Here is a 16,281-nt window from a genome sequence, read left to right as displayed (position 1 = left end):
CAAAAATACACAACCAAATTAAACAATTTCCACATAATAAGATATAAGTAAAGATTTTTTTTTTTTGGTATAACAATAACAGCAACAACCTCCCCAACAAAATCCCATAAACAATATCCCAGCCCAAGAGTCCGTTTAGCAGCCTCAGGTTCTGGAGCTGAAGTCAGTCAGAGCCCTGTGCTCCCAGGCCAAGTGGAAAAGGGTTGCATGGCAGGGAGACGGCCTTCCAAGATTCACGCTTCTGACGGGAATAAGCACCACCCATGGCAGAACTCAACAAACCTTTCCCACCAAGTCCTCACCTGCTCAAGCTGTACAACTGCAGCAACACAAAGGCTACCCATGCTCTTAACTTGCGGTGGGAGGAAGATATAAAATCCTCAATCAGGCTGAACCAATTTGCTTTGGCTTCTTCATCACCCCTTCCCCCAACCTGGCTGCAACTCCTTTGGGCGACTGACCAGAGTCAGCGGAGCAATGTACGTAAAGATACAGCAAGCTTTGTGTACACACACACACACACACACACACACACACACACACTTCTGTATCCATCCAGAGAAGCAAGATGAATGGATTCATCCAGAGAAGCAAGATGGCACTATAAGAGTCTGATGACACATTCCCACTAGGCAAAAAAACTCAATGTGCAAAGCAGGACAAATGAAGGGGTGTGTGGTAGATGAGTACAGGACTTACTCCCTGATAAATGTTATAGTAGGGGTGTGAACCTCAGGACCCAGGACCAAATGCAATCCTCTGCCCCCTTAAACCAAGTAAATAAAATAAAATGTCAAGTAAATAAAATTTCTACTAAAAGTAGAAATAATCAGAATATTTGAAACTGAGATGCTCACTGGGGTCACTTGGGCGACGTTGTAGCGCATTCTAGCAATGCAACTGGCAACCTGACTGAGTGATAGGTGTGGCTTCTGTGAACTGACCAAGCAGGTAGTTCAGTTCTGGAACAGGACAGGTTAGTGTCCTCCCTTCCTCCTCTGCCCATGTGTCTAGGCCACACCCCCTTTCCCAAGCCACACCCCTCATCAGACCTACTTCATACTCTGATAATGCTCTTTGCTTGCCTGAATGGAGAATAGAATGAGAGCCCTGCTGGTTCAGGCAGAGTTTCATCTAGCCCAGCAACCTGTTCTCACAGTGGCCACCCAGATGCCCATGGGAAGTTTTCAAGGAGGACCTGAGTGCAACATCATTTTTCCCTCCTGTACTTTCCAGCAGCTGGAATTAAGACTCATACAGTGGAGATAAAACATAGCCATTAGGGTTTGTGACCACTGATAACCTTATCCTCCATGAATCTCTCTAATCTAAAGTCATCAAAGTTGGAGTCTATCATTGTGTCTTCATGGCTTAAGCATGATGTTGATGATGATGATGATGCTTACAATTTATATTTCACCCTTTACCAGAAGATCCTAGGGCAGTGTACCACATTAAAAACACATTAAAAGGTAAAGGTAAAGGGACCCCTGACCATTAGGTCCAGTCGTGACCGACTCTGGGGTTGCGGCGATCATCTCGCTTTATTGGCTGAGGGAGCCAGTGTACAGCTTCCAGGTCATGTGGCCAGCATGACTAAGCCGCTTCTGGAGAACCAGGGCAGCACACGGAAACAGCGTTTACCTTCCCACCACAGTGGTACCTATTTATCTACTTGCACTTTGATGTGCTTTTGAACTGCTAGGTTGGCAGGAGCAGGGACCAAGCAACGGGAGCTCACCCTGTCGCGGGGATTCGAACCACCGACCTTCTGATCGATAAGTCCTAGGCTCTGTGGTTTAACCCACAGCGCCACCCGCGTCCCAAAAACACATTACAGAGCATCAATGATGAAAACATAATAAAAAATCATAACGCCAGACAGCCTAATAGGATACAGAGAGGCATACAAGCATGTGTAGAAATTAACTTATTGTACAAAGGTAAAACTCACATCCATAGCTGTGTCTACTTTTGCCTCTGGCCTCACCCACAACTGGAGTATGGCCCCTGTAAACCCAGAGGGAATGTAGCTTTTGCTATGTAAAAGTTATCCCTCCCCTGTGTTTGCTAGGAAAAGGAAGCTTTTGTCTCTCAACAGGGGGAATTAATGAAGTGATCTTGCTAGAATACCCAGAGGAAACGATTATATTTGTCCTAGCTGGTTATGCCCTTGCTGATATCAGCAGCACAATGTTGCTGTGTCAGTCGCGTTGGGCAAAAGGAAGAGAGCGACAAGATTGCCCCCGTAATGGTGGGACCATCCCTGATACTCCCTGGGCATCACCCAAGGCCCTCTCAGGCCCCCATGGAGTGTATCCTTCCCCTAGAAGGCTGTGGTTTGGACTGTGCAAGTATATAGACTGGTGGACACTCAAGAACTGTGCCACACTGAAAACAATGCCTATATTCATCTTCACACTGCAGGTTTACAGGAGGTGAGAATATCTGAATGCAAAAGTTATGCTTCTATTAAGATATGCACATATCCTTCTCGGAAGCTCTCTAGCTGGTGGTTCATTCCTTAAACAGCATTGGGGAGCAGGTTCTGCTAGAACATCTATTTCTGAATTTCAGTTGCTGGAAGCTACAGGAGAGAAGAGTGCTGCTGCACTCAGGTCTCATAGGCCTCCAGTTGACTGTAAGAACAGAATGCCGGACCAGATAGGCCTTTGGATGTTCTTATGTTTTAAAATGATTTTTTAAAATTAAAAGGAATCCAGACTAGCAGCAAGCTAGTTCAGTAGAAAGCAATGCTTGCTCCCATTGTATGCTTGTCCGGAAAATATGCTGGAAGCTTGCAGACCAAGATCTGTAAAAAGCAGCTGTGACAAAGCGAGGAAAGTGTCCCCCTCCAAAACTTCAGAGAACTTAATTCTTCTAAAATTGGCTTTTCTTTTACAACGTTATAAAACACTGATGAAATTTAGGGAAATTCCGGAAGTTTACTTTTAAACCTCAACGCTTTAATACCCATCAAGAAAACGTGACATCTTCTTTTAAATTTTGAGTTTGAGGTTTCGTTGTTTTTGTAAAAATAGCCAAATGTCAAATTCTAGTTCTGCATCCTGATATGATGGTGGCCAAGTTAGTAGATGCCTAAGAGAAGCTTAGGAAGCAAGGACTTCCATGCAGCAGCACTTTTCCCTACTTGTGATTTCAAGCAAGTGGGATTCAGAAGCATCCTTTCTCCAACAGTGAAGGTGGAATATAGTTATCAGGGTTAGCAATAAATACCCATGGCAGTTAAAAGAGAAAAAGGAGGGAGAGGGGGAGGGAGAAGGAAAAGGAGAAGGAAAGGATAAAGAAAGAGACAGAGACAGAGAAAATGAAACGAGCCTGACAATTATTATTTTCTTTCATCATTTGAATGCTTAAATTACTTTTCTTCCTGTTAGGAGCTGCAGGGCTCATACTGCCAACCTTTGTGTATACAGTGGTACCTCAGGTTACATACGCTTCAGGTTACACACTCCACTAAGCCAGAAATAGTGCTTCAGGTTTAGAACTTTGCTTCAGGATAGGAACAGAAATTGGGCTCTGGCGGCGTGACGGCAGCAGGAGGCCCCATTAGCTAAAGTAGTGCTTCAGGTTAAGAACAGTTTCAGGTTAAGTACGGACCTCCGGAACAAATTAAGTACTTAACCCGAGGTACCACTGTATATGTAACTACCCCTTGTGGTGAGCCACTGAACTGCATGTTGCAACGTGCATGTTCTCACATCCTTTGGTTATCCTTTGATCTTGTCTTGCCCTTCGGTTCAGATTACTCACTTTGTTCCTTGCCTCCTGTGCTATCAGATGGACCCTGCCAACCAAACTGTGAAGGTCTTCATCCTGCAGGGATTGCCAAACACAGCCGAACTCCCCCTTCTATTCTTCTTCATCTTCTTGGTCATCTACATGCTGACTGTGATGGGGAACCTCCTCATCCTGATCACCATCTTGTTCGAACCCCAGCTCCATAGTCTCCCCATGTACTTCTTCCTCTGCCACCTCTCCTTCCTAGACACCTGTCTCTCCTCTGTCACAGTGCCCAAAGTTTTGATGGGCTTCATAAGGTCCAGCTACAGAACCATCTCCTTTAGAGGCTGCATTGTCCAGCTCTATACCTTCCATTTTTTGGCAAGCACCGAGTGCTTCCTTTACACCGTCATGGCTTATGACCGCTACCTTGCCATCTGCCACCCGCTGAACTACAGTACACTCATGAACAGGAGGGTCTGCTCTGGTCTCACAGCTGGGACCTGGCTCACTGGTTCCCTTCACGCCGCTATCCATACCAGCCTGACGTTCCGTCTGCCCTACTGTGGTCCCAACCAAGTGGACTACTTCTTTTGTGACATACCACCAGTGCTCAAGCTAGCCTGTGCTGACATAGCTGTGAACCATGCCGTCATACTGGCCAACATTGGTGCCGTGGCTGCCGGCTGCTTTGTGCTCATATGTATCTCCTATGCCTACATCACATCTGCCATTTTGAAAATCCAAACAACGGAGGGAAGGCGCCGGGCCTTCTCCACTTGCAGTGCTCACCTTACAGTGGTGCTGCTCTACTACGGACCTCCAGTCTTTATATACTTGCGTCCATCTTCAAGTGCCTCCACCTATGGGACTTTGGCTGTTTTCTACACCATCATCACTCCTATGTTGAACCCGTTCATATACACATTGCGGAACAAGGAAGTGAAAAGAGCTTTGAGGAAATCATTCAAGAGACATATTGCTTCTCAGGAATGATAGTTTGGGCAGTCAGATTCCACAGGGCGGATAAGCTCTGTACAAATTTTAGGAGCAGATTTATTGGACCAGGATAGAAGAGGAGTTGGGGAACCATTTTCAACATGAGGGCCACAGTCCCATCTGTGAAAACCTCTTAGGGACACATACCAGTGGTGGCATGACCAGAAGCAAAAACACGTAGAGCAACAGAACTGGAGCGGTCCAACTTTCATACAATATAGTAGTGAGTGATTTGAATGTTCTTACTCTTAGCTGTGGTATGCCTTCTCTTTATAGGTGTTGCTAGGATCTGAAGCAAAAGCCATATCCGAAACATCACAGTGAGATTCCTGAGATGTGTGCGTCCACAGTTGCCTAATTTGAAGTCAGTTAAGTGCTCAAGATTAAGTCTACAATCACACAGCAGTTTATTCCTATTCCCCTCACCAAACTGCAGTTGTTGCAATAGTTTTTACAACACTCTGTCTTCCTAGGGAATCCTGGGAACTGTAGCTTTTGTGAGAGGAACAGGGGTTAGCACCCTTAACAAACTACAGCTCCCAGATTTATTTTGGGGAAGGCATGACTGATGTAAGTGGTACCATGGTGCTTTAAATGCATGGTGTGAATGTCTCAGGGACTGAACGGAGGGGGAATGGCAGAAACCACTTCCTCAGCCTGACCCTTCCAGGGAGGAGGAAGAGGAAGACAGTTTAGATTTGCAACCCGGAGGTCACAGCTCAGAGGCTGCTGAGGGAAAAAGTTGGGAGATAAATGGGAGAGGAGGAGGAGGATGCAAGGAAACAGCTGATGGGCACGGTGTCATTGGAAAGCCTTCCAGACCCCCCTCTCCCAGAACCAGGTGAGCCTTAAAAGTAGGAGAGCAAAGAGCTCAAAGACAGAGGGCATGTAGCAGCACCCATGGAAGTGATGCATGAAGAAGTGGGAGAGACAGAGGGTGGAGATTCACTCGGGACAACACCATTATCCAAGAGGCTCTAGCCTCTCTCTGTAATTATTGAATAAAAAAATGGTAAGAACCTTCCCCTGTCTTTATACTTTCCTGGGGCAAATGGCTGGGAGCCGCTGACAGCATCCTACAGAATGTGGCTTCATAGCTTAGTGGAAGTTCCTAGGCTGAATCCCAGGCATCTCCATATCAGGCTGGGAGACAGTCATTTCAGGCGGTATAGCGCATATTAATATTGTGCATGCATGAAGCAATTGGATATATAAAAGCTCATTCCTTTGGGAATAAAAATTGTCCAGACCCATCATTATGATTCAAAGCTTTACTAACCAGAACGTCTTCAAAATAGGTACAAAAACAATCAATGATACATCCAAATAATTCCATAAAGCATATTCTTATCCAAGCATAGGCTTCTCTTCTTAAATATATAACATAATTATGACCAGGGCAATAAACCAAAGCTCTGTCTCTTCCATAGCTTGCATTAGCCTGCATCCAGTCTAAAGCTAAGCAGTTCCTGAAGAGGCTTTCTGACTGCCCAGTAACAAAAACCCAAGAGGCAACTGTTTCAAAATGGAGATTTGCAATTAAATACATTAATCACGTGTGTTCTAAGGTTAAACATTCATGTGAGAACTAGCAGAGAACATCAACAGTTAATAATCAACTCAGTTAGAAGCTTAGAGACCACTCTTCTAGCTTAGTATACTCAATGGAATTTTCTAATGTTAAACCTTTAGTAATATACACACAAGCAATTTCTATTTCAGTGTGAATTAAACAATTATACTTAACAGAGTGTGTGTCACTTGTTTGGATATGCATCCTAGCTTGTTTAGTCCTGCATGACACCTAATTTATAACACTTTCCTGCTTTCCACTCTGTTCCGATTTGAGATATATAGAGAGATACATAGTCTGAGTTTGATTCCTTCATCCAATGGCCACCAGTTCAATCTGCACTATACATTTCAAGCAGTATGATACCACTTTAAACTGCCTTGCCTTCCTCCAAAGAATCCTGGGAACTCTAGTTCCTCAAGGAACTGAGAGTTGGTAGGAAACCCCCTTTCCTCTCCCAGTTACAATCCTCAGCAGTCCATGAGAAGAGGGATTGAGGAATTGAGTGTTAAAGAGCTAGTGTGGTGTGGTGGTTAAGAGCAGTAGTCTCGTAATCAGGGGAACTGGGTTCACGTCCCCACTCCTCCACATGCAGCTGCTGGGTGACCTTGGGCTAGCCACACTTTTCTGAAGTCTCTCAGCCCCACTCACCTCACAAAGTGTTTGTTGTGGGGGAGAAAGGGAAAGGAGAATGTTAGCCACTTTGAGACTCCTTCTGGTAGTGATAAAGCGGGATATCAAATCCAAACTACTAAAGCACTCTGGGAATGGTAGCTCTCTGAGGGCAATAGGGGTCTTCTAACAATGCTCAGCACCTTCAATAAAGCAGAATTCCCATGATTCTTTGGACGAAGCCATGGCTGTTTAAAGTGCTTTGATATCTCTTTAAATGTATAGTGCAAATGAGGCCTACATATCCGACTTCTGATTGAAGCCAGCTGGGCCACTGTAGCGTAAGGAATGACAACCATGCCCTCTGGGTAATCTCAATGATTGAGGCAGGGAGATAAGAGCCAGTGGCGTAGCGTGGGTTGTCAGCACCCGGGGCAAGGCAAGAAATTTGCGCCCCCTAACCCGTGGATTCGCGCCCCCTAACCCTAACCCCCAGATGTTGCGCCCGGTACGGCCGACCCCCCCTGCACCCCCCACGCTACGCCACTGATAAGAGCTCTGGGAGTTCTTAAGCTATCCTGGACCCAACTTGCACAGGCCTTTATAAATTAAGAGCCTCACATAAGGAGCACTGTGGAATTTTGAGATTTCAAAACCGGTCTGTGGAAAACCAACAGCAAGTTCCATTGTTCTTGGTTGGGGGCGGGAGCGGGGCAAGCAGTTTTGCTAAGCACAGTTCTGGATATAACCAAACCGCATCCTCTCATTTCAAGGTTGTATCATTTCAAACTGAGAGGAAGGGGAACAAATGCTGAATGCTCCTCAGCCCAGACATGGGTTTAAGGAAACATGACCGGTTTTTCGAACTGGGCACAGAACCTTGCGAGTGCCACAACTATGATCTAGAATGGAAGGGAAGAGGTGGGGGAGGGGCACACAGAATTTGGGCATCACACAGAGTGCTGGTGAAATTTGAGGTGCCAAGGTCTGCCACTACTCAGCCCCACGAAGAGCTCCATGCACATGGATTGAGTCAGGGAGAAAGTTGCTGGCTAGACTTTCTCCTTGCCCATTAGTTTCCTATGGTTAAAAAATTATTATGATGAGTCAGTGAAACCTTCAGCATCAACTGCTCCCACTGAAATGGTAGTTTTCCTCCCTGTCTTACTGTTATTGGGGCTACCCAGTGAAGGAGGGAGCATTCCTGATATCCCCTGGGCATCAGCCAAAGGCCTCTCAGCCCCCTATGGAGCGTATCCTTCCCCCTGTGGTTTGGACTGTACAAGTATATAGACTAGTGGACACTCAGGAACTGTGCACATTGAAAACAATGCCTACATTCATCATAGCACTGCAGCTTTACTGGAGGTGAGTGTACCTGAATGCAAAAGCTATGCTTCTATTAAGATATGCATGTGTTCTCCTTCTGGGAAGCTCTCTAGATGATGGTTCAATACCTAAACAACGCTGGAGGTCAGGTTCTCCTAACAATATCTCTTCCTGAATTCCAGTTGCTGGGAGCTGCAGGAGAGAAGAGTACTGTTGCTTCTGGCCTCCTCATAGCATACTCTCCAAGTTTTAGGTAGTGAGACTATCATTTAACTGCAAGACCTGTAGGCATTTCCACACATAGAGGGAATGTGTGTAGAGCAGTGGCTGAGACAAAGACAGACAAAATGCAATGAGCCTGACAATTATTATTTTCTTCCTTCCTTTGAATGACTGATTTACTTTTCTTCTTGTTAGGAGCTGCAGGGCTCAGACTGCAAACCTTAGTGTATATGTGTTGCTGTCCCATGTAGTGAGCCACTGAATTGCATGTTGCAACTGCTGCCTAGATAATTTAATATCCTCAAACCTTGGACTGAGCTTGCCAACCCAGGCTGGGTGAAGAAGGAGAAGGCAGTCTGTTTCAGTTAAGATTTGTTCAAGGTCTGGGCATGTTGTTGCATCCTTTGGTTATCCTGTGATCCTGTCTTGTCCTTCGGTTCTGATTGCTCGCTTTGTTCCTTGCCTCCTGTGCTATCAGATGGACACTGCCAACCAAACTGTGAGGGTCTTTGTCCTGGGGGTGCTGCCAAACACAGCCGAACTCCCCCTTCTCTTCTTCCTCATCTTCTTGGCCATCTACATGTTGACTGTCCTGGGGAACCTCCTCATCCTGATCACCATCTTGTTTGAACCTCAGCTCCATAGTCTCCCCATGTTCTTCTTCCTCTGTCACCTCTCTGTCATAGAAACCTGTCTCTCCTCTGTCACAGTGCCCAAAGTGTTGGCGGGCTTCCTAAGGTCCAGCTACAGAACCATCTCCTTTGGAGGCTGCATCATCCAGCTCTATTCATACCACTTTTGGGCGAGCGCCGAGTGCTTTCTTTTCACCGTCATGGCTTATGACCGCTACCTTGCCATCTGCCGCCCGCTGAACTACAGTACACTCATGAACAGGAGGGTCTGCTCTGGTCTTACAGCTGGGACCTGGCTCACTGGTTCCTTTCATGCCGCTATCCACACCAGCCTGACGTTCCGTCTGCCCTATTGTGGTCCCAACCAAGTGGACTACTTCTTTTGTGACATACCACCAGTGCTCAAGCTAGCCTGTGCCGGCAATGCTGTGAATCATGTCGTCACACTGGCCAACATTGGCGCCGTGGCTGCCGGCTGCTTTGTGCTCATATGTATCTCCTATGCCTACATAGCATCCGCCATTTTGAAAATCCGAACAACGGAGGGAAGGCGGCGGGCCTTCTCCACTTGCAGTGCTCACCTTACTGTGGTGCTGCTCCAGTATGTGCCTCCAGTCTTTATATATTTACGTCCATCTTCAAGTGCCTCCACCTATGGAGCACTGGCTGTGTTCCAAACCATGATCACTCCCATGTTGAACCCATTCATATACACACTGAGGAATAAGGAAGTGGAAAGGGCATTGAGGAAATTGTTCGACAGGCATGCCGCTTCTCAGGAACGATAGTTTGGGAGATCAGATTCCACAGGGCGAATAGGCTCTGCACAGGTTTAGGAGCACAACAGTGTTGAGTCTGCAGAACCATGTTCCCACTGTCAGAACTGCAAGATGTCCCCACATTTGGAGCTACAAGCCCAGTTACACCTGAGCTCGAGATAAGGGAGGGTCAGGAAGTAACTTTTCTGTAGCCAAGTAGATGAATACCTGACTTAAGTATGCATTCCTAGCCACAAGTGACGCAGGAAATCATGCAACTGTGTGCTTGCTACAATTGTATAAATGCTTTGTGCTTTGTGTGCTCTACACTCAGTCTTTTGGAGATATCTTGCCAAGACTCACTGCTACAGCCTTGAGTAAACTCTTTTAACCTTTCTGCCTGCGGTTTCTTTATTGGCTTGGGAGGGACAGTGTTCTGAACTTGGTTCCAATAACAGGGCCACAGCCCCTTTTGCGCAACCTTGTTTGGGACACACGCAAGTGGGAGGCATGACTAGAGGCAGAAATTAGCAGACCAACAAATTTTGGGTGGCCCAACCATAGGCGCCGACTCCATGGGGCTTGAGGGGGCTTGAGCCCCCTCAAAAAATTTTTTTTGGGGGCACAGCCCCCCCAATAATCTCGGGCGCCCTTCCAGCAGAGCGCCGCCACTGCCCCCGCCTCCTCCCCACCTGCTCCCTCGCCAGCCAGCCAGCCAGCCGCGCGCCCTAGCCGGAGAGCCCCGGCCGTCCCCCGCGAGATTAGGGAATCCCCGGGGGCGGGGGCTCCTGCCTCTAGCCCCAGGTTTCCCGCATATCAGCTGTTCCGGAGCTGATTAATAGGCAGCAGCACGCTCTCCCCTATTCGCTCACGAGGGGGCGGTGCCACTTTATTTGCATATTCATGAGCTTATTTGCATATTCATGAGCTTATTTACATTTCACGAGCTTTCCCGGGGCCCCCCAATATTTTTTATAAGTCCGCGTCCCTGGGCCCAACTGTCATATAATTGTTATAAGAAAAACTGCTCCCTTTCTCTATACGGAGCCCATATAGAGTCCTTAAGTGTGTTCCCTATGGGTAGGAGAAAATAGCAGAGGCCAACCAGAGTATATTGAGAAGCAAAGCGGCTAGTAAGCCTGATCTTTATTCAAAGAACTGTTGCAACAGGGTCCCCACTCACCCCACGCAGGAGGGAGGAGAACCCCGAACAATGGTGTGCAAGCCCTTATGTAGACTTTTGAAATTGCTCACCCTGTAGCCCAAGACCACCATCCCCCAAAAACATCATACATACATCACAGAATGAGGCAGTCTACAGCAGAAATCCTGCCTGCCAGAATACCTGATAATGGTCGCTGATTTAATTACCTGGGCAGTCTGGCCATTCTTTTGTGATGGTTAATACTTATTCAGACACAAATATGCCCTTCAGACATGATTTGCAAGCAAAAAGACAATTTGAAGCCAGTTAAGAGCCCAGATATAAGGCTGCCTTCACATGGAAGTTTATTCCCATTCCACTCACCAAACTATGATGGTTGCAATAGTTTTAAAATAAATTCCTCTTCACAGGGAACCTTGAGAATTGTTTTTGTGAGGGGGGCAGGCATCTGTTAACAGCTCTTAACAAATTACAGCTCCCAGAATTCTTTGGGGGAAGCCATGACTAGTGTAAGTGGTATGTGCTATGTTTACAGTCGTACCTTGGTTCCCGAACAAATCACCTCCTGGACGATCAAAACCTGGAAGTGAGTGTTCCGGTTTTTGAATGATTTTTGGAAGCCAAACATCTGGCATGGCTTTAAATGTAGAGTGCAGATGGGACCTCACTCACTGGTGTCACGTGACTGTGACAGCAGCGTCCAGGTTCTGGCGAGATCTCACAAGAGGCCTGTGAGGATCATAGATCATAGATCTCACAAGAGGCCTGTGAGGATCATAGATCATAGATCTCACAAGAGGCCTGTGAGGATCACAGATTTGTGGGGTTGGAAGGGACCCTGAAGGTAATCTTGTCCCAACTCTCTTTGATTCAGAAATCCTGCCTATGGCCATCCCTGGGTGCCTCATGGATGGGTTGACCCTGCCTTTTTCAGACAGGTAGCACTGGCCACAAACTCAAATGGCTTTAAAGGAGAATTAGACAAATTCATGGAGGATCAATGGCTCCTAACCACAATGGTCTACTCCATACAGGGCAAATATCTCTCTGCCCCCTCCCCCCGTTCCCCAGAGTTGTTGACCCTTTTTAAGGGGGGGGGACTTCTAGACTGGCTACATTACTATCAGATAATGGAGGCATATAACTTGGATAAGAAAATTGGCTTCCAGGTGGAAAAATCAAAACTAGAAACAGAACTGTTAGAACCTAAAACTAAGATTTTGTCAAAGATGTATAACTTGCTGCTGAAATGGAATACCCAGGATGAAACGGTCAAATCTGCTATGATTAAATGGGCACAAGATGTTGGACATAACATTATGTTTGCTGACTGGGAACAGTTGTGGACCACAGGTATGAAATTTACGGCATGTAATGCCCTAAGAGAGAATATTATGAAAATGATATACAGGTGGTACATGACCCCAGTCAAGCTTGCAAAAATCTATCATCTGCCCGATAATAAATGTTGGAAATATAAAGAAACTGAAGGTACATTCTTTCACCTTTGGTGGACGTGCCCAAGGATTAAGGCTTTCTGGGAAATGATATATAATGAATTGAAAAAGGTATTTAAATATACCTTCTTGAAGAAACCAGAGGCCTTTCTCCTGGGCATAGTCGGCCAATTGGTGCCAAAGAAGGACAGAACATTTTTTATGTATGCCACAACAGCAGCAAGAATACTCATTGCAAAGTATTGGAAGACACAAGATCTACCCACCCTGGAAGAATGGCAGATGAAGGTGATGGAACTGGCGGAAATGACTGGCAGAATCCGAGACCAGGGAGAAGAGTCGGTGGAAGAAGATTGGAAGAAATTTAAAGACTATCTACAGAAATATTGCAAAATTAATGAATGTTAGAATGATGCTGGATAGAAACTAAGTGGTCTTTAGCTGTACTGCTATAAGAGAATATGAGAAAATGGTTATTAATAGGTAAAAATTTAATGCTATAATATTTTAAAATTGAAGTTTAAGATGATTGAAGAGGGGAGGGATTTGCTGAATTAAAAATTTGAATTGGAATACCGAAATGGGAGGCGTGAGGAGGTCTGGGAAATAAGCAAATGAAAATATGTGATGGAAGGATTGAATTGTTTTTAACCATTTTTATTTTGTTTTTTCTTTTTCCTTTCTATTTTGTATTTTTTTTGAAAATCTTAATAAATATTGTATAAAAAAATAAATAAGGGGGGGGACTTCTGTCTGGCTTGTTTACATCGTGTGGTCCAACACACGCTCGGCGCTGCACGTAAGAGCGCTGGGATCGCAGCCCAGATGGCCTCCCGCGAAGCCTCCCTCTAAGAGCCTGGTGCCCCTTACCTGCCCCCATCTGGGGCAGTCTGTGCCACAAGAGGGCTAGCAAGCAGATCAGGTGGCTGGCCAGCTGTGCCATCCTCACTCAGCACCAGGATCGCACAGGGCACTTCCCCGCTCTGCTCGCAGACTCCACAGGGAGGCACGCAGGCAGGGACATGGCCAGAGAGGGGCGCCCCGTGCCCACCCCTGATTGCGCCCATCAGGCTGCCCCAGTGGGAGGGGACACCAGGAAGTGCCCTGAGAGGAGAGGAGCGGGCTGTCCCAGAGTGGAGAAGGGAGCGCGCCCTGACTCTTCTTCCCGGACACTCAGTCCCGGTGCCCCACGCAACTAACGTCTATGGGTAAGAAGCCCCTGACTCCATTGTCAGATGCCCCTGATTGGCAGTTGCAGAGAATCAAAGGTGGCAAGAATGGTATTGTGATCAGTTTCTGCTTGCAGGCTTCCCATAGTCATTTGGTTGGCTTGCTGAGAGAAGATGTTGCTAGACTACTCGATTGACTTGATCCACCAGGGTTTTTCCATTGCTCTTATCCTGGAATATTTCTATTTCCTGTTTCCTCACTAGTTTTATCCCTTAAGCATGCCAGCACATGGGAACACATGATGCTGCCGTACACTGAGTCAGACCACTGGTTCACCTCGCTCAGTATCTTCTCTGGAAGAAACTTTCCAGAGTTTGAGGGAGGGACCTCTCCCAGCCCTTCCCACAGGGGATTGAACCTGTGACCTCCTGAATACAAGGCAGAGGCCCTACCACTGAGCTACTGAGCCAGCAGAATTTCCAAGAGAAGCAAAGGCATTTGTTTTTCATTCCCCAGCATGCCTCACTAGTCCATTTGCTTCGGAAATGTTACACAATGCCCTTTCCCCTGTCCTCAGCATCTGCTTAGCGTTTGCTCATTTCATTGGAGAGCAAAACCCACAGGGGGAAGGAATCCGTGCGGTTGCCATGCTAATGAAGTCAATCGAGTGACCTCCCCGATTGGTGTAATTGGAACATTAAACCCACTGCTTGCTTGCAAAGAGTGCGCGAAGCACAGGAACCACACAGCTGCCGCTCGAATATACCTATTGTTACCTGTTAACACTGTAATTGGCCTGGAGGGAACGGCAGGAGTTCAAACTGTTTGATTTGACTTTGGCTTGCCTCCATTTCGGCTGTGCCATAAATTGCACGGGGCATTGAATTCTCTCCTTAAGCTTTCAAACACTGGTGCCGCTCCCAAGGCCTTGCCTAACTAGACACCAGGGAGGGCTCTAATTACAGGCGCTGTTTAATTAGACAGGGGGGATTGCATGACCCAAAAGCCATTAGCACCAAATGAGACAATTAAGGATTCAGCAAAGTTCAGAGCTGGGAAATCCCTGTGGTTGCCTCTAATGAGCTCCGTGGAGGATCAGAAATTAACATGGAAACACTTTCCCTTAGCAACTGCAGAAATACAAGTTGAAATTGGATGGTTGTCAAATAAATCTTCTTTATCAATGTTCCTAATGTCAGACACTTGAATACTTAGTAAACATTAGCTTTGAGCCATAACTGGATCACAGAAAATAAATATTGTAGTATCTCTCTCTCTCTGAGTTGCTCCAATACAAATGATGCTGTTTCCAAAATAGTATGCACTGAACCTTTGGAACGGAAAGCTCAGAGGTCCTTCAATCCACTGAGCTGAAGAAATGCTGATACTATCCTCCAGGTTGAAGCCGTGTGGTGTTAATATGTCTAGCATGTTAATCCAGATGTTCTCCCTCTTTGTTGGCATCTCTATAGCAATTATTGATAAGTCCGACAGGCTACACTTCTCAGAATTAAAGTGTTTAGCAACAAGTTGCTCCATTATTATTATTTTGGTCACAATTGCTGACCTGCTGTTTCTAAAACTTGTGTGTAGGTCGATTGCAGTTTTGCCTACATGCTGTATATCTCGTTTTTGTGCCAGGGTTGTGCACGAACATCTGACGTTAACCTGCCCGCTGGTGTGCATGCCTGATTCCAGCGGGTGCGCTGATGCCATGTGCATGCACTGGCGGGCATGCTGATCTTGGATGTGCATGCCCCCATGCTGTGTGCAGCCCTGGCACAAAAAATTGTGGGTGCCCGGCCCCTTCATGGCAAATGTTGTGGAGGCTGGAGCCCCGAGAGCTCCAGGCACCCTACACCTATGCTCACCCATTTTCTGTCAGGCAGAGCCACTCCTTTTTTTATCTTGGTGACCCATAAAGGTAAAGGTAAAGGGACCCCTGACCATTAAGTCCAGTCGTGGCCGACTCTGGGGTTGCAGCGCTCATCTCGCTATTGGCCAAGGGAGCCGGCGTACAGCTTCCGGGTCATGTGGCCAGCATGACTAAGCCGCTTCTGGCGAACCAGATCAGCGCACAGAAACGCCGTTTACCTTCCCGCTGGAGCGGTACCTATTTATCTACTTGCACTTTGAACTGCTAGGTTGGCAGGAGCAGGGACCGAGCAACAGGAGCTCACCCCATCGTGGGGATTCAAACCACTGACCTTTTGATCGGCAAGTCCTAGGCTCAGTGGTTTAACCCACAGCGCCACCCTTGGCTATTGGCCAAGCTAGCCTGGCTATTCCAGGAATTGTCTCCATGCTGGATCCAGGAATAAACAGGGGGCCCAGGCATGCAGCCTACCACCCCCAGACCTCATAACGATATAAATTATATTGCGTGTCGAGGTCCCCAGGTCCACCCCAATAACTCACACATCACACAGAATTTTTGTTTAAGGTTTTTGGCATAATTTTGGCCACAACTTTATTAAAATACAAATTTGTGAGTGGTTGCTTAGGCATTGGTTGCAACTATCTGTCCCCACCATGGGGGACAGACTGACATTCCGCACAATGCGAAAGTCAGAATGGGGGAATACACTTGGGGGTTACGCGGAGCAGGGAATCTGCCCTC

General features: G+C 46.7%; 2 protein-coding genes across 2 annotated transcripts; both read left to right on the top strand.

Annotated features, from left to right (window-relative positions):
* Window positions 1-3,801: 3,801 nt before the first annotated feature.
* On the top strand, window positions 3,802-4,740 carry LOC309516890 (olfactory receptor 10S1-like; the record flags this gene model as incomplete). Its single annotated transcript, XM_082195845.1, has 1 exon — window positions 3,802-4,740. One exon carries the CDS (start codon window positions 3,802-3,804, stop codon window positions 4,738-4,740), a length of 939 nt encoding a protein of 312 aa, XP_082051971.1.
* A 4,217-nt stretch (window positions 4,741-8,957) lies between these two features.
* On the top strand, window positions 8,958-9,899 carry LOC309515929 (olfactory receptor 10S1-like; the record flags this gene model as incomplete). Its single annotated transcript, XM_082194242.1, has 1 exon — window positions 8,958-9,899. One exon carries the CDS (start codon window positions 8,958-8,960, stop codon window positions 9,897-9,899), a length of 942 nt encoding a protein of 313 aa, XP_082050368.1.
* Between the last annotated feature and the right edge of the window lie 6,382 nt (window positions 9,900-16,281).

Source organism: Podarcis vaucheri (assembly GCF_965113315.1).
Source record: "Podarcis vaucheri genome assembly, chromosome: 13".
NCBI classification, from domain to species: domain Eukaryota; kingdom Metazoa; phylum Chordata; class Lepidosauria; order Squamata; family Lacertidae; genus Podarcis; species Podarcis vaucheri.
The sequence above is the reverse complement of the archived record's forward strand: the minus strand, read 5'-3'. Positions and strand labels throughout refer to the sequence as shown.